At 51.1% G+C, this 23,541-nt stretch overlaps 1 protein-coding gene across 1 annotated transcript in view; it reads left to right on the top strand.

Moving 5' to 3' along the window:
• GLIS1 (GLIS family zinc finger 1) overlaps positions 1-23,541 on the top strand; it is a 216,480-nt gene that overhangs the window by 123,198 nt on the left and 69,741 nt on the right. Inside the window, exons 3-4 of the mRNA XM_090271629.1 lie at positions 4,944-5,121; positions 10,230-11,109. Of these exons, the coding sequence (XP_090127755.1) occupies positions 4,944-5,121; positions 10,230-11,109 (1,058 nt within the window). The remainder of the gene's footprint in view (positions 1-4,943; positions 5,122-10,229; positions 11,110-23,541) is intronic.

Raw genomic sequence — 23,541 nt, 5'->3', positions numbered from 1 at the left:
AGCTCCGAGGGCTCAGAGGGTTTGGGAGGTGTCAGGCCACCCTGACTGGTTGGGTGAGGACGTGTGCAGCACAGCAGCAAAGCGTCATGGGAGTATGAGGTAACGCCCAGGTGGGAGAGTGAGCTCAGGCTGTGGGGGCCCCGGAGACAGGTCCAGGCACTTTCATTTATTGAATGCTCACCAGAGGCCAGCCCTGCATTCAGTATTTGACAGTGATTTTCATACCATCAACTTCACCCCATAAAATTCTCCCCATTTTACAGATGCAGGAAAATCTTTCTAACTGCAAAGCCCAGCAGCACTAGCTCAGGGGTTGGAAAATTATAGTCCAAGAGCCAGTGAACTGTTTGTTTCTTTAAATAAAGTTTTATTGGAACACAGCCCTACTCATTTGTTTATATATTGTCTGTGGCTGCTTTTTATGGTCCAAGTTGAATAGTCGTGACAGTGGACTGTATGTCCCGCAAAGCCTATAATATTTACTGTCTTGCTCTTTACAGAAAATGTTTGCTGACAAGACGGCTGAATCAGGAGATCCAGTGTTAAGTTCCAGCCCTACATTTTGCAGGGTGATTTGGGCAAATTGTTTGTCCTTCCGCCTCCCCACTCTCCCCACCCAAGTCTGCCCAACCCTATTCCTGAGCATTGTAGTGAAGCTTGTAGGTGATGGCTGCACAGTGTTTTGTAGACTGTGCAGGACCCTGTCACCCGTCTGGAGCCTGGTGGGCACTTAGAAGTCTGCTCTGCTTGTCCATGAATGAGGAGCTGTCGTGTAGGCTGTCCTAGACCTGGCTGCTGACTTCTGCTGGGATTGCAAGGAGGCAGCATCTGGGCCTGAGATGCTGAATGCATCATTGTCCCCTTCATGCCGACTTGGCAGGTTTCAGAGTACATTAAAATTCCTGTGGGGAGTCACCTTATATGTGGTACTGCTTTATAGCCAAGTCATTACGGTAATTTGCAAAGCTCTGTGGTGTGTAACTGGAGACATTTGCTTCAGATTTGCTGGCTGTGACTTCATTTGTGCTGCCAGGTCCTCATTTGGTGACCTCTGGGCCTTGAGGGCTTGTCCTTTTGAGTTTGACCTCAGGGTCGTCTAGACTTGACCTTCCTGGGGATAGAATACTTCTTGTACAGGGCCCTGTATCCTGGCCCCACCCTAAGCTCAAGGATAAATGGAAGAGAGATAATTATCATTATCATCACTATTATTTTTCAAGTGCTTACTGTGAGCCAGGCATTATGCCAAATGCATTGTGTTCATAATCTGTTAATTATCAACAGAACCTTGTGAAGTAGGTGTTAGCACCATTTTACAGATAAGAAAACTGAGACTTGAAGCGGAAACTAAACCAAACTCCTACCTAGCCCTGGAGGTACCAGTCCATGCTGTAACGGATTTGCTATGTGACCAAGAGGTCCATTCCCTCTCTGGGCCTCAGTTTCTTCATCTGTTGGTGAAATAGATGGTCAGTCAGTTTCAGTCCTGACGTGCTAGGTTTCCTCACCAACTTGTAAAAATGAACATGGGACCCCCTCAGCCTCTTATCCTTCCCCAAAGCTTTATTGACATGGAGAGAGCCAGGTCCAGGGTCTGGCCCCTGGGGCACAGTGGGAGACATAGCTGCTGGGTGCAGCCCTTTCCCAGGGTATCCCCACCTTCCTCAGGCCAGCAGGGCAAATGTGGCCCTCTCATTCCCCTGCTTCTCTTGAGAAAGACTTCACCCTTGCTTCCTGGAGATGGACAGTGAGCAGGGGTGGGCCCTGTGATACACTAGGCGACAGAGAGGCGAGATGCCAATAGGCAAGACAGCAGTGGGTGGTCTCCTGGCTGGTTTGGGCTTGGGATGGGCAACAGCGACAGTACCCACATCTTCCCAGTGGTGGCAGCATCTCTGGGAAACATATTACAGTCTTTGGTTTAATTTTCAGCTTTTGAGAAAACAGGTGGCTTGGGGTAGGGTCTGGCATAGGCCTTGGGATACCTGGGTTCGAGCCCTGGCTATGCCAGCAATTGGCATGTGGTCTTGGGCAGCTACTTGCCAGCTCTGGTGCGAATGTCCCCACAGGTGGGGAGGCCCACGCTTTCATCCAGTGTCTGTGAGGGTTACATAAGACAACGTTTGAATGAGCGTGGAGCCTTGAGCAGGGCCGGACTGTGACCCAAGGGGCTCCTTCCTTACTGCCTCCCAGAGCTGGATTGCTTATTTATTATAGGAAAATCTCTTAATGTATCCAGCAGAGAAGAAGCCAACAGGCCTGAATCATTAGAGTAATGACCATCTCTTCCCACATCTCAACTTGGCCCCTGACTGTCTGTGTGACTTCGGATGAACCATTGAACTTCCCTGAGCCTTTGTGTGCTTGTCTGTAGATGGAGTGATCCTATGCCCTGGCAGAGTTTAGGAGTCATTGTAATGGTGGTACTTTGACTTCCCCAAAGGCCCTCCAACATGATCTTCATTGGAGTCACAGGTGGGGATGCTTGTTGATGCTTGTTCGGCCCCCCCCCCCCCCCAGTGGTTCATCAGTTGGCTGAGAGACAGCAGCAGAACTGAACTTGGGCTTTGAAGTAGGAGAGATCCGGGTGGGGCCACAAGTCAAACCTAGACCATTGGGTCCAGTTAAAAGCCCTAGTCTCTCCAGACCTCAGTTTTTATAATCTGGAAAATGGTTGCAATGAGCCTGTCTCACAGGGATGTACACTGGGAAGTACTGAATGTGCCTGATGCCTGGGAAGTGCTGGATGAGTAAGGGCTTGAGAAATAAATGCTGGGCTTCCCAGCATCTTTCTGGGGACCCACTGTCCATTGTTCCACACATCCTCCTAAGTGAAGGAGAGTAAATGACAAAAAGATCCCCAGTGGGCCTGGTGGGTCCTTGAAAGAAGCTCAGAATGCCTCCCCAACCCAAAGACTCTGGGATAAAGACCCTGCTGAACAGCCCTGTGTGATGATTAAGCTCTCTCTGCTCCAAATGCTATTAATGGTCATAAAAATCATCCAGTTTTCTGAGGCCCAGCCCCACAGTTTGCCTCAATGGGGTAATAAAATCGCATGCAGAAACGATGTGGAAAAGGCAAAGACCGCCAAGCAGAGACAGAGTTAAATGAGCAGCAGCCTGCTCTCATTAGCTTGGGCCATTCACATTTGTTACCAGGGATTTCTTTTTAATTAAAAAACAAGCAAGTTATTAAAAAATAAGCTTGCGAGGGGCTGGCTGAGCAGCAGCCAAAGCCAGAGGGAGCGAGTGTTCCTCACAGCAGGACACGGGCTCTGCCTGGGAAGGTGACACTGAGGGCAGCTTCTGAGCAAATGTTCATGAAAGCCCTCTGGAGCAGGCTGGGCTGTGCCTGGGAGCCTGGAAATTTGACCCCCTTACCTGCCCTGGGACCTCGAGAGCATTGCATTCTGGTCTGCAAACTGTGAAGTGCTCAGCAGGTGAATGCCTGCCTGATGCCTGTCCAGAGTCACGGGCCATGGCAAATTAGCTCAGAGTGTCTGGCCTTGGGCATGGGCTAGAATTAGGGTAGGGCTGGATCTGGCTAAGAGGCCACTTTTCATTCATAGTGATTACGATGTGGGGTTTGGGTTTGGCAGACCTGAGCCACAGATTCAGCCCAGACTCTTACTAGCTGTATGATGTTGGGCGAATAATTTAACTTCCTGAGCCTCTATTTTCTCTTCTGTACAATGGGGATAGTGATACCCATGCCTTCCTCAGAGGCCAGTGGGGAGGCCCCGCTGAAACATGGACCTGCACCCAGGGCTGCACACACTGCTGGGCAAACGGCACTCTATCGTTCTCCTAGTCCTTACATCAGGGGTGTTCTGGTGTCAGTTCCTTTCTCAATATATACTTGGGTCTGTTAATAATGTTTTGTTGCCTTTCTAGAGTACTTTATGCTTTTCAAAGTGCTACTTAACAATAAGAACAATTTCTTCTCCTGGCACCTAGGTGCCAGGACTGTGCTAGGGGCTCTGCACCTCGGTGCTCAAAACCTCACAGCATCTCTGGGGAACTGGCATGACCCTCTCCATCTTACACCAGGGAGCTGAGGTTCAGCCTCGGCGAGGGGCAACCTCGGGACGGGGCGTAGCCCAGGGGAGGGACTTGTTCGAGTCACAGGTTAGGTTGGGGGTGTAGGGGCTCACACCAAGGTCCACAGGGCCCCCAAAGCCATGTATGTCCCTTCTTCCTTGCATAAGCTGGCCAGGTGACAGGGCAGAAAGCCTAAGGAAGAAGTAGAGTTTCCAGATTAACCCTTCTCACACTATAGATAAGAAAACCAAGGCCCAGTGAATGGAATTTAACAACCATGCCTAATATTTTTGTTACATGTGATGTAGTTTTTCAAGGACTCTCAATCTGCTGCCTCAGTTAGTCTTCATAGAAACCCAGTAGCTGGGCTGGGCAGATAGTTAGGCTGTAAAAGAACCATGGAGGATACCAAGGTGTGAATAACCATATACTGTATTTCTATGGTATAATTTGGAAAACAATGAAGATTGAACTTTGGTGGTAACAAGAAGAGGTGCTGTTCAGTAAGCACCTGCTCCTTGACATATACTGTCATCCAGCCTGCTGGTCAGCTGAGCTCTAGATCACCAGCTCCAGCACATGGCCACGTACCTTGTCGAATGAGCATTAGGTGATCAATATGAGGATCATAGATTCTGAACCTCCTGGGGACTGATGCTTGTCTATCTAGTTCCCAGGTGTTTCCTACACCTGGAGTAGTGTGTGGTGCTATTACTGATTCTACAGGTGGTTATGGGAATTAAACGAGGTATCCCTGTGCCTCAGATGTAGCAGGGGTTCTGTTAGTGTTGGCTCAAGGGTGCTCTCTTTCATGATGTCCCCAATGACTGCCCCCTCCCTGCACCCCACTGCCAGGCTGTCCCTATTTACTTTGTCTCCTCTTCCTGTCTTTCTTTGCCTAGTGAACGGGAGCTACGGCCACTGCACCCCAGGCTCGGAGAAGAGCCTGCTGGACCTGGACCTTGCCGAAGGCCTTGGCTCCACCTGCCGCCAGGGCCTGTTTCTCCCGGCAGGAACCCCACCACCCCGGGGCCATCCCCCAGCCTGTGAGAGGCTGCTTCATTTCCCCCACCCCAGCAGGTATGTGCTCCATCTTCACCATCAGCTGCCCTCTGTGGACACTCCCTGGAAACCAAGGACCGAGGGCCTCCTGACCTCACCTAGTCTGCCTGGCTTGTGGGATACACAGGGAAACTGAGGCACAGAATTGCCAGGGACCAGCCAGAGCCCAGTAGCACAATGATGGCTGCCAGGTGTAGGCCCCGCACCTCCTGCATTGCAGTTCCTCCTGAGAGACAAGGGTGGTTTTATTGAGGTGTGACTTTTCACAGAGAATCACTCATTTTAGAAGAGGAAGATTTGGAGTGCTTTGGGGAAGGAAAACTAGTTTAAGGTCACAATGTCAAACCCTGGACTACTCAGAGAGCAGAGAGGGGTTCCTCCACCTGGGCCATCTCCTGCCTCAAGAAGCCATCACCCCACAGAACTCTGCCAAGTAACTATCACATTTAGTGCTTGCATGTTTCCAGTGATGTGCATCTCTGCAAAATGTTTTATTAGATGGCACATTGGGTTGAAATAAGCCCCTGTGGCCTCTCCCTGAGCCCCACCCATGCCTCTGTGCCCTCTGGTTTGCTGACAGGCGTAGATCAACCACAGGCAGGCCTGTGTATCCACCCCCTTGGCCCGAGATCCCTCACCCCACTGCTTGGGGCTGCTCACCTGAGGCCTCTTCACAGATCAGAGATGCTAAAAACTGGCCCAGATGCCTGTTCACAATGTATCCCTTTAGCAACCACTTATCAAGTGCCTCCTGTGAGCCGGGCGTTGTGGGGTGCTGGGGTGGCATGGTGAAGGAGGCAGAGGTCTCCCTGATGGGGTTTGCTTTCCAGTGGGAGCTCCACAGGGGGAGATATTACTAAATAGCTTTTTTCCCCATGGGGAACCATTTTTCTTTGAGAATTTAGGTTCCCTCCGGTCTTCCTTGTTGTTAATGAGATCTCTGATTTCTAGGAGTGTATTAGTCTGTTTGGCTACCATGACAAAAGGCCACAGATTGGGTGGCTCCAACAATAGCCACTTATTTTCTCCCACTTCTCTGGGCTGGAAGTTCAAGATCAAGATGTCAGAAGGTTTTGTTTCTCCTGAGGCCTCTCTTGGCTTGCAGACAGCCTCCTTCTCACTGTGTCCTCATGTGGCCTTTTCTCTGTGTGCAATCCCTGGTTTCTCTCCCTCTTACAAGAACACCTGTCCTTTTGCATTAGGGCCCCACCCTATGACCTTATTTAACCTTAATCACCTCCCTAAAGCCTTTGTCTCCAAATACAGTCACAAGGAGGGTACAGGCTTCGACATATAAATTTAGGGGACCATCACCCACTGGATTGCCTTGTATTTGGGGAACCTCCTCTCTGTTCTTGCTGTTCCCTCCTGATCTCTGGCACCTTGATCCACGGCCTGGGTTCCTGTGGCAGCTGTGCCAGCCACCTCCTTGTCTCCAGAACAGCTTTCTAATGCCTGTGAACAGCTCCCACTTTCTGAGGGAACGCTGCCTGTGCAGCGTTCTCTCACTGAATCCCCACAGTCCCAGGAGGCCCTGGTCCTACTGCTAAATAAGCCACCATCCTGGAGTACTTACTGTTTGCCACACCCCAGGCCAAGCACTTTATATAGGTTATTCATTCAATCTACAAGTGCCTTAAAGTGGGGAAACTGAGGCCAGAGGGACTATAAAACTAGCTGGAGGTCACCCAGTAAGTGGTGAGGAGTTTTAAAACTTCAGCAATGTCCTGATTTTGTCATTTCTATGCTTAAAATGATTGCCCACCACCATCATGGTCAGCAGCATGTATTGTTAATTGCAGCTCAAGTCCTAGATGCATCACTAGCTCTCTGGGCAAGATGCTGACGTTCTCCAAGCCTCATTTCCTTACCTGTAAGATGAAGGTGGAAACAGAGTGTGCAGGCCCCCAGCAGTGTTGCGGGGTGCCTGTGACTGGGCTCCTGCCTGCCCACCACCAGCTTCCTGGTCTTGCTCTGGCACATAGTTTTCTGTCTTCACATCTTGGCCTCCAGAGCCTCTGGGCTCTCTTCTGTTTGCCACAACTCAACCCATGCCTCAGCAGAGTTTAAGCATTCCCTCACAGGACTGGTCCTCAGTTTCCCCATTAGAAAGGGAGATTCTCAAGGGCAGGAAGTCCCCACTGGCTGACTAGGCAGAACAAGAAGCCTGCCTATGTGCCTAAACTCTTGACTAGGACACCCCGTGTGTCCTTAGACCTCGCCCCATATGAGCCTCTGTTACCTTGCCTGTGAAGTGAGAACCAACCCTCTCTAACTGTCTTGAGTCCCCAGCATCACCCAGCATAGTGTGAAGAACCTGTAGAGTGAGCTCATTAACCCTCAGCCCAGGCTGCAGTCCTTGACCCATCAGGTGTGTTGACCCCATGAGGTCCGACATCACCTTCTTCTTCCCTTGAGTCTCTGCTGGGGAAACACTGATTTTCCCAATTTTGACAACTCCCTTCCAGAGTCTAGGATGATAGGAGCACATTGAGTCCTTGAGACTCAGAACTTTGAGGCTGCCGAGTAATAGTTTTTTAAATTAGGTAATTTTACAGATAAGGAAGTAGGGGCCCAGGGCATTAGAGTATATTGTGAGAAAATCCCAGGCTCTTATTTAAACAGATCCAGGTTCAAATTCCTGCTCTATCACTGACTGCCTTTGACAGCGTGGGCAAGTTGCTTCAGTTTTCCTAAGTGTAAAACAGATGGTGGTCTCTCCCTTGGAGAGTTTGGTCACGCACGAGACGGCCTGGGAAAGCACCGGGAGCATGGGCCTTCTGTGCAGTTGTTTGCTCTGTCTGGGGACTCACACTCACAATTTGTAGAGGTGAGGTGGGAGTTGCCTGGCGTGCACAGGGCTCAGTGGCAGAGCAGGGCCTGAACTGCTGCCTGGCCGCACAGGGCAGCGTGGGCAAGCGGAGGCCGCCTCAGAGGGCATTTGGAGCTGTGGGACACCAGGTTCAGAGCTGCCTGCTCCCCACCTTGATGTCGTTTGAGATTTTGCTATTGATTATTCATTCCACTATTTGGGTGACTCAGTCACAGAGAGCTACAGCTGTTCTCTCCTCCTAGTGGGGGTTGCTTTAACCTGGCCCTGCTTTTTAAAGGGTTTGCTTGAAACAAAGGCTTGCCCGGCTGCCCTTCCCTGCCCATGCCCACCTCTCTCCGGCCCAGGATTGAGACCATGCGGGGAACAGCTAGCTGTACTTTTATTTAATTTTTTTAATCTCCACAGTCACAACTTGGATATCAGATCCTTAAGGTACTTGGAGCTTTCTGCTGGCAATGGTGGACCCATCATCCCGAGCCCTGGAGAGGAGTTATGTGTTTGCTGTCTACTTCAGAATGCAAACTCTTTTTGATTCCACTGACCGGGCAGCAGAGTTCCTGGGTGGGAAGAGAGGTCTCTGGTGAGCTAGCCTGAGAATTGTTCAAGTGCCGTTGAGAAGTAAATAAGAGAGTCCCTCCCCCAAACTTTTACCCAGGCCAGTGCTATGCAGGAGAAAACGCACACAGACAGAAGGGAAGCCTGGGTTCTGGCCCCAGCCCTGTCACTGCTTGCTGCTCGTGCCTGTGCCCTCTTGGCCCCTTTCCTGACCCTGTAGTGATAGGGTTGGAGGCGATGCTCTTGGAGGGCTCTGGGCTCTGACCTTCCTTCTCCTCTGTCCCTTCCCCTCCCCTCCCCCTGTGATTAAAGCTGGGGATGCCACAGCTGCACAGCCAGAGAGGGGTGGGCTGGAGCTGCAGGAAATGGCACTGGGAAACAGAGGGGGAGACAGTGACCCCACGGGCAGACAGTGACCCCACAGCCCCATGGGCCTCACTTCAGAGAGCCCCAGGACAGCAGTGGTGATAATGGCACTACTAAGGCAGTAATGATGGCACCATTCACTTTGCCATCCTCTTTCCAGATGGCTGTCTCGGCATCTGTCCTCTCACTTGATCCTGGCAGCCACCCTTTGAAGTCAAGAGGGTGGGTCCTCATTTCACAGGCAAGGTAACTAAGGCTCAGTGAGGGTGAGGCCTGAGGACGCTAGGGTGTCCTAATCAGAGTTTAGGCACATAGCAGGCATCCTGTTCTGTCTAGCCAGCCAGTGGAGGCTTCTCTGACCCAAGGCCCAGCATCACCTTGCTAGTCTCTCCCCTTCTCAGAGTCCTCAGGTGACCAACAGGCCCTGGTGTCTCTACCTGCCCTTACTTGCTCACATTGGGGAGATGCATATACCTCTAGAAATGCATGTACCATGTGCATGATGAAGTTACCACCTCAGCCAGCCCAGCCCTGCCCATCACACCATCCTCATGCAAAGAAGTAGAACCGTTCTGATGTTGGGATGAGGAGAAAGGCCCAGAGCACCTTGTTCAGGTGTGCACAGCTGGAAGTGGCTGAGCCTGGCCTTGAACACAAGTCCCTTGCCTCCCGTGTGCTCCTTTGCCTGGCTCGCCTGCCCATGGCTTCTCCCCAAAGTTTTGTTTTGTGCAGTCACCGCGGCTAGGCTTGAAATTCTGAGACATCCCCACTCAAGAAGCTTTTTCTGTTATTCCTAGGTTGTGCCCTCACCATGACATGTTTCAAAAACCCCACGCACTGATGTTCACAGTGTAAAAGACAGATTGCTTGGGGCAAAATTTCACATAATAAACATTCTTAGAAATTATCAAAGATTACAAAAATTAATAAAGATTTAAAGGACATGTAAGCAGAATTTAAAAAAATGACCTAGGTGTCCCTCAAAATGTCAGCCTCGGCCTGCCTTCTCCCTCCTGCGCTCACTAGAAGGTCAGAGGGAGGAGGTCAGGGCAGACCCTAGGGAGGCCACAGAGGCAGGGTGGGGTGGCATCCGGGGCTGGGGGTGCGCTGGGCTTGGTAAAAGGATAATGGTGCCTTTTCTGGCATTCTCCTCTTCAGACCTCTGCCTCTTCTGAACCTCTCCCCAGCCCACTTTTCTCTCTCTCTCACTCCCCCATTTCCTCCACATTCTTCCTTGTTGACCAGGCAATATTTGCCCCCCCCTCCCCCGCCTTCTATCCCTCATCCTTTCTCTCCTGCTCCGGGCTTCCCCAGCCTTCAGGTTCCGCTATCCCTGCCCACTTTCATGGCCTCTCTGGCCCCTGTCTTCCAGGTCACCCAGACCCCAAGCCACATATATGAATGGTAGCCTCCCGGCTACACAGCACATCAAGCAGGAGTCCCTGCCTGTCTATCGGGCCATGATGGAAGCTCGAGCACCCCTGTCTGCCCACTGCCGGGCCCCACCAGCCACCGGCCTGCACACAGACCTGGACCTTTCGGGCCGAGGCCTCGCCAACCCAGCACCTTCCTGCTACCTTCTAGGCAGTGAACCCAGCTCTGGCCTGGGCCCCCAACCTGAGGCCCACCAGCCCGAGGGCAGCTTGAAGCGCTGCTGCCTCCTGGGCCTGGCCCCCACATCCTCAGCCTCCTCCTCAGCCTGTGCCTCCTCTGACATCACCTCCATCATCCGCTCCTCCCAGACTGCTCTGGTCACCTGCATAAATGGACTCCGGAGCCCCCCTCTACCGGGAGAGCTGGGGGCCCACCCCAAGCGGGCCCAGCCGGGCCCTGCAACCACTGAAAGTCATGAGGGCAGTTTGCAACTTGAATCCTGCCGGAAGGCGGGCTTCCTGAAGCAGGAGCCTGCAGACGAGTTCTCAGAGCTCTTTGGGCCTCACCAGCCGGGCTTGCCGCCTCCCTACCCTTTGCCTCATTTGCCATCAGGCCCTAGTCTTGGAGGCTTGGGGCTGGGCCTGTCAGGGGGGGTGGCTGGGCAGCAGGCATGTCGTTGGGTGGACTGCTGTGCAGCCTACGAGCAGCAGGAGGAGCTGGTGCGGCACATCGAGAAAAGCCACATAGACCAGCGCAAGGGCGAGGACTTCACCTGCTTCTGGGCGGGCTGCGTGCGCCGCTACAAGCCCTTCAACGCCCGCTACAAGCTGCTCATCCACATGAGGGTGCACTCAGGCGAGAAGCCCAACAAGTGCATGGTGAGTTCTCACGGCTACCAGGCCATGTCCCTGGCAGAGCAGCACCCATGTCACTCGCTGAGAGGCATACCTGGGCCTCCTTACTGAGGGGCTCGCTGAGATCCCTGTGCTTGTTGAGGGAAGGAAGAATGCTATGGATGTGGCCACTGGTCAAGATTGTGAGTGCCCCTGTCACTGGAAACCTTGGCAGAGGGGCCTTCATACTTGCCATGTGCCCCATCTCTCATCCCAAGGCATATTGCATGGCCTGGTGTTGCACACACAAGGTTAGGAGGTGACACAGGTGCTCTGAGGTCAAAGCAGGCTTGGCCAGCCTTCTCTCTTGCATGCGTGTGCTCAGTGTCCCACTTACTGATGGCGCAGTGAGTTGTGGGGAATAGGCTCTCCTACTGGGTCTTTACCTTCCCAGGGAGGCTCCCTGGGCCTCCTAGAGAAGCCCACAGGCTAGGCTGGCTTCCTGTACCGGGCACTGGGTCTTCACGGGCATCCAGCTTGAGAGCTGTGGGTCCCCGGGGCAGGCTTTGGGGCATGACTAAGGCTTAACAGATAAAGCCCTGGATAGTGTCTGCAGTGTTTTAGGCATCTGAGCCTCTGGCCGTTCTGACTGATCATTTCTGTGTTTGCATTCACTGTGGTAGAAATACGTGTCAGAGGAACGTAGGCTTAGTCCCTGGTATGCTCATCTGAGCCACCATGCCTACCACCAAAGCTCAGCCAGCCCTCCAGGAGAGGCGCCTGCCTGTAGTAGTAGAAGGGCTGGTGGGGACACCAATGCCCACCCACTGGGACATCGATGAGGCAGAGGAAGAAAGCAGTGTGTCTGGTCTATAGGCGAGTGTCATGGCCAAGGTTGAGTTTCTCCACACTCATGTGCTGTCACTGTCCCTGGGCCCTGCCTCATGGAGTGCTCAGTCTGGGAAGGGGTGCAGTGGCAACAGTGGCACACACCTATCCCTGCTCAAAGCCCAGGGCAGCATCTGTAGGACCAGGGAAGAGGCAGGAAGCATTGGCAACTGGCAGCACAAACTATCCTGCTGGGACCAGGTATTTGCCCTTTCGTCCCCATCTGCTTGTGTTGCTGTGAGCTGGACATCCACTGACCCAGCCTATTCAGCTTCAAGGAGGCTGGGTCTTAGGTATGAGAAGGAATTCACTTTTATAGACAAGTGAGGGACAATGAACAATCTGGTTGTCATATTGGTGGTGTGGGGAGAGGCTAGAGTGCGTGTTTATCACATGCCTTTGGCCCAGGAATATACTATAGGGAGAGCTGGTGGCCAGGCCACTCTCTGGGGATGCCCCAGTTCACTTGGGGTGTTGTGACACATGGCTTGCTGAAAGGCATGTCCCTGCTTGGAAGGAGATGACCAATAGACGTTACAGGCCAGCGCTGATGGAGGACAGAGGGGCCCTGTCTGTCTCTGAAACCCTGGAGCTGCCAGCTGCTAGGCTACAGTTCTTCTTCATGTCTCCTTCCCTGTGGGGGGTCCCGCTGCCGTCGGTGGGGGACTGCGTTGTGGTTACGTAGCCTGATCCCTGGCGTGGTGTGGTCAGTGCCCTTCTCATGCTAGGGCTTCCCATGTGGAATCACAGCATCCAGGAGAATCCGTGCTGCACACGACGCCCGTGGCAGCAACTGAGGCTCTCACTGCCCATTTTCCAGTTTGGTAAATAGAGGACCAGCAAGTGGGTCAGAGAAACCCAGGTTTCTCAGTGTGGCCTCAGGATCTCTCCCCAGGGTACCTTCTTCTGTGCTAGCTTGCTAGGATCTCGTTTGATTCAGCGGACTCCACAGAACACACTGACTTACACCTGACCCATGCCTGACTCTGGGTACCCAGACCCAGACCTGCCAAGGTCCTTGCCCTGGGGGCATTCATGGTCAGGGATGGGGGTGGAATCAGTGATGAGTTCTGGGGTGGAGTTTGCATAGGCTCAAGGAGGGGAGGCCCAGAAGGGCTTCAAGGAGGAGGTGATGTTAAAGCTGTGTCTATACTCACCCTTTTAATCTTCACAAGAATCCTGTAAAACTAACAGTTTTTATAGGTGAAGAAACAAAGGTTCAATGGGTTCCAGCTGGCCTTCCACTTGCTACTGTAAGAACACTTCATCTTGCCTCTTTGGGGATTTGGGATTATGGCGATAATACTGGCAGGCAGCTTCTGAGTGTAACCATGTGCAGGGACTAGTCTAATCAATAACTGTGTGGTCCTCACAACTGCCCTATGGGGTAGTTACTATTAGAACTCCCATTTTATAGATAAGGAAACTGAGGCTCAGAGAGATTGCATAATTTGACCCAGGTCACAGAGATGGACAATAACAACAACAATAATAGAGGCTAGTGATCATGCTAGTAATAACAGTAACAACAATAAATAAATATAACTTGCCCGAGGTTATACAGTTAGTAACCATTGGAGTGGACTCACATCTTTCTAAACTGTGATGCTCTTTTTCTGTGTAGATAGATTTTCTTCTGTTCTACTGATTATTCTCTGGGGTCATAGGGCCATCCCTGCTGGGTCCTGCCATTTGGAAATGGTAGCAGAGGTCTCTCCTGAGCTCCTGCTTGCCCACTGTGGGACTGCTCCCCCCTCCTGAGATGCTGGCACAGCAGGCAGCCACTGGGAAGGGGCGGACTCCAGCCCGCACCCAGATAAATAAAATCACCCTTCCCTGTAAAATTATTAATTTCTCATGACAGGCCTCTGCTACCATGTGCTGTAATAGACAAAGGAATTTTGGACCCGGAGCCTCTGGAGAACAGGAAATAGATGAGACACTTTGATTGAAGAGTAAATGGCCCACTAAAATAGCAGTTAATCCTTTTATTATCTTTCCAGCAGCCGTTTCCACGGTTCTTTCATGAGGTAAGCCTTCCCCACCCCATCCAACTGTAACACTCTGGTCCTTGCAGCTGGTTTACATTTAACCTAAGTGTGAAGCCTCTGCTCCTGCACCAGGCGGGCCTCGAGGTGTCTGGAGGAGCCCCGCTCCCCTCTGCCCAAGCCTCCTAGATTTCAGGCCAGGCCTGGGACCAGGTCCCACCTCGCTGGCCCCCAGGGTAGACCACACCATTCATCCCCCACCCTGCCCTCTCCCTGGCTGTCCACGCCATCCAGAGGAAGCCCCCTAATCTCTTTGCAATATCCTGTTATGTTTCTTAAGTTGTCCGAGTTGTCTTAGCCTTATTAAATTTGGAGTTTCATCTGTGTTACGATAGCAAGGTTACGTCCAACCCAAATACTGCCGCGACGCCTCGAAGACGTTAACTTTGAGAAGATTAATTTCTTGCTTTCTTAGGTTGGCTCTCCCAGACAGTTGGAATTCTGATTGTCTGAGACTGCAGAAATTAGCAGACTGAGTAGTTTGCTTTTCTCCACATCAAGAAAAGGAAAGGCAGTATGCAAAGGAAAACTTCTCATAGCTTTGGATTTTATAAGGAATGATAATGACAATAGTCCCTTGACTTTTGTGAAGAGTTGTTACCAAAGCTATGGATCCGCCATGGAAACTGTGTGCAGAGAGGTGAAAAGCTCAGGTCTGGAGTCATAAAACCTAGGATCCTGCCTGGCCCTGCCACTTACCAGTTGTATGACCTAAGGCAGGGGACTTGGCCTTTCTGAACTGAAGCACATTGGTTATAAAACGGGGCAATAACAGTACCTGCCTTTCAGGATTATAAGAGATGACCTAGGGAAGAGCTTAGCTAATTCTCTCCTTCCCACATTACACTGCTCATCTCAGGAAATTCGTACAGTAGCCCTAGGAGTTAGGACAGGATCATTTATGGCTCTTTTACAAATGAGGAAACTGAGGCTCAGTAGGCAGTCAGTGGTGGAGCCTGTATGTGAGGTCAGCTACTTCCAGCAGCTTCTGCAGTTGGTGAGGTGAGCAGGGCTGTCACCCGTGCCATTGGCCATGTGTCAGGTGTCTGCCAGTGATGCAGAGCACCTGCTCTGTGCCAGTGTGTCTGTCCAGGGTGGCTGGAATAGAAGGGGGTTCTGGGGCAGGGTGACAGGGAGGAGGTTCTAGTCTTTGGCCTTTCAGTCCCAATGCGCAGCTAGAGCCTCCAGGCTGGATTTCCATCCTGCCCGGATTCCTCTGGAAGCTGCAGCCACACTGCTCAGTGGTCCCCTTCGCTCTCTGTGATTTGCGACTCTGTCTCTGGTGCCATTGGACCTGGGGCCAGGGAAATGTATCCGACCAAAAGCTGAGCATTATTGATTAGCCTTAACCAGCCAAGATACTTTGAACACCAGCCACTGACTGGACCTCCTGGAAGGGCCTTGCTCATCTCCGAGAGGGTCCAGCCAAACTTACTTTCATCTCCCACAATCCTGGAGCTTCTGGCTTCCTTTTTTTGCTCTGCTCCAGCACCCCCTCCCCAAGAAACAAAACCCTGGGTGCTGGGTGGGGGTGGAGCAGGTAGAGGGGGCTTCTGTTTTAAGATTCAGAGACTTTTATATTCTGGCTTCGTGTTGTGTATTCTAAATTTCATCTTCAGAACAGTACTGGTCAAAATTCTGAGGCTCTGAGAGGCTAAGTCATTTCCCAAGGTCACATAGTACTGATCATATATGCCCAGCCAGGCTGTGAGCTGAAAGTCAGAGAGAGATTTGATTGGTGGTCTGGGATCATATGTCATGGGAAGTCCTGTGAGAGGAGAGGACTAATACATCTGAGACACGCTGTGCCCATCCGTGAGTTATCATGCCCATTCTACGGAAGAGACGAAATGTTCTGTTCTGTATCCCCTGGCTCAGCTGCCTGGACCAGTCCACAGGCCATAGTGCCTTCCACCTACCCACCTTTGCCCAGCCTCTTCCTTTCAAAGAGTAGAGTCCTCTGTACTTTTCTAATCACAGTGGGCGAGTCCCTGGGCATCTGCCCCTTCCCTGCCCCTCAAGGCCTGGGACCAGCCTTGTGGGTTGGGCATGTTTCAAGGCCAGCAGCCATCTCTGACTCACCTCAACATCTTAGGCTCAATCCTAGGAATTATTTGGGAGCCTGAAATATCTGAGTGGGCAGGTCTACCAGGATAGACAGGCCCTGAGAGGCCTGAGGGGCCCTGAGGGGCCGGGAATGCACAGCAAATGGGCTTCAGTAGGCATGGAGTTTCCTGAAAGGGCTGGTTGGTATCCAGCAGTTGTTTGTAGGGTATACTGGAAAAGTGACCCATAAATGGAGGAGGAATCCTGAAACACTTGCTTCACTCGAGGGTCAGGCTGCCCTGTGTGCGGGGCTTGTGCTGCGAGCTGGGGGTCCAGAGACAAGAGGATGTGATGCGAGACTTTTGGCACTGTGGGAAGGACACTGCCCTCGAATCTTGTGATGTTATTGCTGGACGAGGGAGGGAGGGAGGGGAGCCAGGAGCTGAGGATTTGAGGCCTGGCTGCATAACCTTGTCCAAGTCGGTCAAGGGGGACGGGAACATTGTTGAAACACTGAAACACTCGGTGGGTGTTTTTTAGTTTATATAGGGCTTGCTCTCAGAACATTCATGAAGACTAGAATTATTACCTCCATTTTACAGATGGGGAAAGGGATGTCCATTTCATGCTCAAATTCAGGCCCAAGTATATCGTGGGTCAGATTTGAGCCCAGGTCTCAGCCTGACTCCAGAGACTATGTGCCCACCAAGACCTCAAGCCACTTTGCAGGCAGAGAATCATCAATCTGTTTACAAATAGTGAGAGAATATCTAGATCTGAGACTCAGTGAGCAAGTTGTCACCAAGCACCTCCTCTGAGCCAGGCCCTGTGGCTTCTGGCTTCCTCTTGCTGCTTTGCCTTAGCGCCTACCCCTCCTGAGAAACAAAGCCCTGGGTGCTGAGAGGGGTGGGCAAGGAGAGGGAGTTGGGGTCAAAGAAGGGAATCAAAGCCAGTCTGGCCTTGGGGAGTCCTGGTGGAACAGGGACACTGAGACATTTGCATTTAACTAGTGTTTTCCCAAACCAGTGCTCCCCTCACCTTGACGACTGTTGTAGGTCCCCTGTCCTGCTGACATGACAGGTCTTTGTTTTGTCTTGGAGGAGGAAGTGCTCATAGGATAAGAAGTAAGACATTTCATCTTAAAAATAAATAAGTCACCTGAAAACAAGCTTTCTTTGTGGAGGCAGGGGTTTCTGGAGAGATTAGAAAAACCACAAAGTGGAACATGGTTTAAAACCCCCAGAGAAGCCTGCTGTAAATGAGCCTAGAGAGGCCAACCTAGCCCAGCCATTCAGGTTGCTTTGTCAGGTCCACCATTTTAGAAGTAGGGGTCTGAGTCTCGCCTCGTTCCAGGGAGGAAGGGTCTGGGTAGGAAAACCTTCTTGGGCAAAGTCAGCCTTCAAGTTGGCATCCAGATGTGCCTTGTTAACAGCCCCTCTGGGGTCCCTCCTGGGCTCACGTCAGTTCTCATGTCTACTCATTATTAGATGGGCAAGCTGAAGCCCTGAGAGGCGGCGTCAGTGGCCCCGTCACCCAGGGAGTTAACCGTAGTCCTGGAATGCCTGCTTTATTTCTCCCTGCTCCAGGTTTCCTCTCCCCAGCCTCCTAGAGAGTCTTTGCACACTCAAGCTTCTTTCGCTCCTTCGCTCCTCTGGGCCTTGGCTTTTGCTGGTGCCTTTGCCTGGAACGCCCTTCCCGGAACAGGACATTTTTAACTATCCTTCACAACCCAGTCCAGTGTCACGCCCTTAGCTCTCCCTTTCTCTGTGTCTCCTGCTCTTTCAGAATATGTTGCCCCATGTATAGAAGTGTTTCCTGGTGTGGTCGAGTGTCTTGGGGACCACATGCTCTTAGACACCTGGCCTGGCCTTGGAGGCAGTGGACCTGAACCTGCTCCCTAGTACAGAGGCGCTGGTGGCGATCCAACCCCTCTGCTCCAAGGCTGTGTAAGGTTGCCTGGATGCTATCCTCCGGAGCAGTTTCCTGTGAAGTCACACGATTACAGGGACCTTAAAGATGGTGGTGTCCATTCCCTAATCTGGTGCTTGAAGTTTTTCTACAGAAAAGCCTTCCTTTGAATCCTGGCTTTGCTATATCAGCCTGTGATTGTGTGCAAATAACTTCACTTGTGCAAGCTTCTGTCTTCTTACCTATAAGGTGGGGGGATGGAACAGTGGTCAGGCTTCCACGAGATACTATGCATGAGGTGTGTATGCAGTGCCTGGAGTACAGTAAGAGCACAACAGATGGATCTGTCTGTTCTGAGCAGTTTGCATTAGGAAAGGAGAAAAAGGAGAGTCTAAAATGGATAGTGGCCCCGTGGTTGCCAATTTCCTCAAAGGAACAGAAAAGGCTGTTGTAAGTCCCAGCTCTGCCACAGACAGGCTGTGTGACTTGGAGGGGACTTGGCTGTTCCGAGCCTCAGTTTCCTGAGCTGTGAAATGGGATAATGCCGAGCACTCTGAGTTGGGATGCCTTCCTCTCACCTCTCATTTTTAAAAATCAGACTCAGGCTTTTTGAAGCTCCAGCCTTATGATCAGGTCAGAGCCCTGAGAGTCTCCTCTTGTCAGTGTACAGAGTGGGAAACTGAGTACCTAGATGGAAATAAAGTGCCTGGGGCAGGGCAGAGGAACTGGAGGCAGGTGGAGCTGAAAACTCATCCCAGCTCTACTGCCCACTAGCTATGCAACCTTGTACAAGTCACTTCACTCCCGAGTCTCAGTGTGTGCATCTAGAAGATGGGGCTTGTGCTGCTGACTCCAGAGGAGTTTCTCTGTAAGGGATGGAGGAGCTGTGATCTGGAAACTGTACACTGCTCCATAGAGGTGGTCAAGTTGAGTTCCCAACTCCCAGTGCAGTGCTCCTGCCTCAGAGTACACAGTCACTTTCACAGGCGTGTTCCTGCCAGATGGGCTCCCCATCAGGCATGTAACCTGTTAGCCTTAGGCTCCCCCAAATGCAGTTTCTGGTCTGTAAGCCTCTGCCTGCTGCTCTCCTGACCTTTCCTCCTTCCCTGCCCCACAGCCTGCCCCTACCTCCTCCCCTAACCCCTCACTTACGCCTCTATCCTCCACCACACCTTATTCGCATTCACCTCCTGATCCCTACTCCTACTTCATCTCCCTTCCCCTCTTATTTAAATTATGAACCAGGGTGGATCAATAGCCAAGCGCATAGGATAATGGCTGCATTTCAAATCTCTGATCTGCTCCTTAACCAGCTGTGAGATCCAAGTAAGTCACAAGTCCTCTCTGAGCCTCAGTGTCTTGTCTGTGTAAAGGGGGTTGCCATGAGAATTAAACGAGATCATGTATATGGAGCACTTACCTTATGCCTGGCAAATACTTCATGCCTGAAAACGGGAGCCCTTATTCTATTTTTTTTTTTTTTTTTTTTTTTTTTTTTTGGTGAGTCATCAAACCCAAGCTCTCGCAGAGATGAGAATTCCTGGGAGCGCACGCTTAGGGAGCACGAGCCAAGTTTTGTGAACGCTGCTTTATGGAATATTAAAAATTAAGGATAAAAACATAAAAATCTCTGAATTGAATTTAAAATAATAAAAAGGGGGGGGAAAGCTTTTGAATTAAATGTAAATGGAATTGAAATGATTCTCTTACTGGAATGAGAAAGTCAGATAAAATCAATAGTTACTCTAAGAAAGCATCCAGACCATGTTTTCTAAGAGGGACATCCTGAAAATGGTAAACTTCATGATTGGGAATTAATAGGCTCTGTCTCTGCTCATGGCAGATGGGTTAGCTGAGCCGACTTTATGTGCCTCACATGGACTGCTGCAACGACAGGCCTCAGTGTCCTAGCCTCATCTGTTAAGTGGGTGACGTGTCTAATGACCCCTATGTCCTTGGTCACCTCAGACACTCCATGATCCAGAAGGTTTGTCCCTCTTCCCCCCAGGAGACAGCCTTGGGCTCATCTGTACTGTTTCCTCCTCCCTCCTGCTGACTTTTCAACACAGGCTTTATTGACACACACTGTGTCAGGTTTGACGCTAGAAGCAGGGGGTGGGTGCAGCATCAAATGAGGAAGGATCTGGTGGCAAGGGCATTAACCCAATGATGCAGAGGCACAGAGGAGGGGACAGACTTTCCCTCGGACATCATCAGAGCTGGGCTTTGAGGGGAGGGTGGGAGCTTTTTAGGTACAAACCACAAGGAAAGACATTTCAAAGAAAGGGAACAACATATGTAAAAGTTTTGAGATGTGACAGTGTTGACCCGTGGAGGGGGAGCCACAGACCTCTTCGCGTGCTTGGAGTGAGTGTATTACATGCATGGGAGCTGGGAGCAGAAATGACAGGTGGAATTGGACTTTAAAGGATCTCAAAGTCCCTGCAGTATGTGGAGCCTGGACTCTCCTCTGTGGCCAGTAGTGAGCATGGTGGAAGGGTCCTGAACAGGAGAGTGACACAGTCAGTGTTAACATTTAGAATGTTGGTCAACTTCCGGCCAAGATGGAGGCTTAGATGGACACGCTAGGTCTCCCTCTACAACTATAGAGGAATACAACTACTTCAAAACAAAGGATAACTAGAAATTCCAGAAAATAAAACTACACGGAAGTCCAACATATGAAGTTATAAACCAGCGGTACCATTTGGGCAGGTAAGAGTTAAAGAGGGCAGTGCTGTTTGCGGTTGCACCCGGGCGAGGAATCCCGGCTGCGCAAGCCCCTGGCGGTGCGCGACCCCGGCGAGGAATCCCGGCGGCCAAGCCCCTGGCGTGCGCGACTCCGGCGCTGGGGAGAGCGGCCGCCGCATCGCCTTGAACAGTGAGGCCCAGGGGGGCGGGAGGACGGATCCCGATCTCCTAGCTGAATAACTGTGTGAATCCATCTTGGACCCCCGCCCCCAAAGAAAGCACCACAGGGCTGCGAAATAGGTCGCGGACAGGCAGGCGCCGGCCGGTCGCTGAATTGTGACGCGTACACAGGCACTGCCCCCGACAGCCAGCCCAAGAAAACAAAACGCATCTGTCAAAATGAGGCAGGCAACTTTAGAAATACCGGTAACACAACTCACCAGGCAGCAGATAGAGAACCTGACAGATGAACAGATAAGAAACCTGTCAGAGGCTCAGTTCTGGGCCATTGTTATCAGGTGGCTTACAGAATTCACAAAAGAGCAGGAAAAAGATATGAAAGAAGCGAAAAACTTTCATAACGAAAGGAACAAAACCACATATGAGACAGAAGGAAAGGAAATAAAATCCAGAGTTCATTTCAACAAATTGGAATATGGAGAAGGAACAAGCAGTCAACCAATGCAGCGAGAGGAAATGGGAAGCAACAATGAAAGGATCAGAAACCTCTGGGACAGCTATAAAAGGCCCAACATAAGAATCATTGGTTTGCCAGAGAATGAGGAAGATGAACTAGAACTTGAAAAATTGAGTGAAAATATAATAAAGGAGAACTTCCCAGACTTGGGGAAGGGAATAGACCTGCAGGTCCAGGAAGCAAGGAGAGTTCCCAAGAGACTGGACCCAGGGAGAACCACTCCAAGACACATTATAATCAAAATGTCAAAAATTAAAGATAAAGAGAGAATCTTAAAAGCAGCAAGAGAGAAGAAAAGAATTATGTACAAAGGGGTCCCAATTAGACTATCAGCTGACTTCTCAAGGGAAACCCTACAGGCAAGAAGAGACTGGCAAGAAATATTCAAAGTAATGAAAATCCAAAACCTACAACCACGAATACTCTATCCAGCGAAATTGTCATTCAGAATAGAAGGACAGAGAAAGTGTTTCCAGGACAAAATAAAACTGAAAGAGTTCATTAGATCCAAGCCACTGTTATATGAGATGTTAAAGGGACTGGTTTAAAAAAAAAACAGAAGCTAGGGAGATGAAACAAAGGCAAACTAAATAGGCAACGAGAGTGGAAGAGGAACTGTGGGTACGGGAGGCATATTGGGGGGAGGTCAACAGGGAGGGGGAATGGGGAAAGGGAGGGAGATGATATAGGAATTGGGGATCAAGGTAGGAGGGAATGGAATAGATGGAGAGAGGTTGGGAGGAACTGTATGCACAACTAATGGACATAATCTAAAAGGGGGGGACAACTGGAGGGAGGGGGGCCACCGGGTGGAGGGGAGCAGAGGGAAGGGAAATTGGCACAAATGTAATAATTTAATCAATGAAACACATTAAATCTGAAAAAAAAAAAAAAAAAAAAAAGAATGTTGGTCATGTGGCAGATCTGTTGGCGAGGGAATGACAGTAAGCAGATGAGGATGCGGAGGCCCAGGAAGGAGCCTTCTTCCCCACGTTCACCAGAGCATCCCAGGTTGGCTGTGCCCCCAGACAGCAGGGCCTGGCTGTCAGTCAGGGCCTGGGCACCACGGTCCAGGCCAGCTCAGCCCAGCACGCCATGCCGAGGTGCAGTGTCTGCACCCAGTTGGATAACGGAGCCCAATTCCCTTTGGAAACAGTGCCCAGCACACTTACCAATGGGAAACGGAAAGGTATTTCCCATAATGTAGCTCTGTAAAGTTTGCACAACTGTTCTTTGTTTTCCACCCATCCCCACAATAAATCTTCCTCCACTGCCAGGACTGGGGCCAGCACGGTCTGTAAGTGATTACGGCACCGACTCGTGCAGTGCAGCCTCCTCACCACGCATTCTTCTGGTGTGGCAAATGATAAAATGAGAGTCCATCACTGGGACTCTGACCTTGCAAGTGGCTGTTCTAAAGGACTGGGAGGTGGCTGCCTGAAGAAGCACGACCTGCCCTTTCCCCCTCCACATACCCCTACCCCGCCCTCCCTTGATAAGTCTGTGTGTTGGGGCATAAGCCTCAGAAGGCAGATGGCACAGTGGTGCTGGACTGTGCATTTCTTGCAGATGGGATGACGGGACTGGAGGTCTCTGCAAGACTGCATTTCTGGGGGCAAGACTGGGAGGTGTCTGCTGCACATGGAACAAAGCAAGCACCTAGTGAGTGTAGGTTCAATTGATGAACCATCCAGCAACCTCTTTTTGTTTTACCAGAGCCAAAATGCATAGGTTTTTGAGCTGAAAGTAACATTGGCCCTTAACCAGGTTTGGTCAGGCCTTGGGCAGGGCCCAGGTGCAGTTTTGATGGGTAGTTCCTGTGCTCCGGGAATGCACAGGGCAGTGGCAGGATTTCTGTTTTACAGTGGGGTCACTTAAATCCATGGATCAGACACTACCTGTCCAGGTGTCACACCTGGGACTTCAGTTCATGTCCCTGGCTCCCTGCTCTGCGATTATCCTACTGCCCACAGTTGCCTTCTGTACCCCCATTTAACCATGAATCTGTGCTTTCCAGAATCTGATGAACCCCAAGTTTTGGGAGTCAGTGTTGCCTCTGGGGTCATTTCTGACCTAGTATAGTTGCCAACAAACAGTAATTGGAAGTCAAGAGAGTTTGGCCACAGGGAAAAAAACCAGTCTGCTGTGCCTCAGATACTTCCTCAAGATCCCCTCCCCCTCCCTCTCCACCACCAGCTC

The sequence above is a fragment of the Furipterus horrens genome, unplaced genomic scaffold, assembly GCF_987537825.1.
Source record: "Furipterus horrens unplaced genomic scaffold, mFurHor1.1.pri manual_scaffold_3, whole genome shotgun sequence".
In the NCBI taxonomy this organism is placed as follows: domain Eukaryota; kingdom Metazoa; phylum Chordata; class Mammalia; order Chiroptera; family Furipteridae; genus Furipterus; species Furipterus horrens.
Note: the sequence above shows the minus strand (reverse complement) of the source record. Positions and strands in the feature narration are given on the sequence as shown.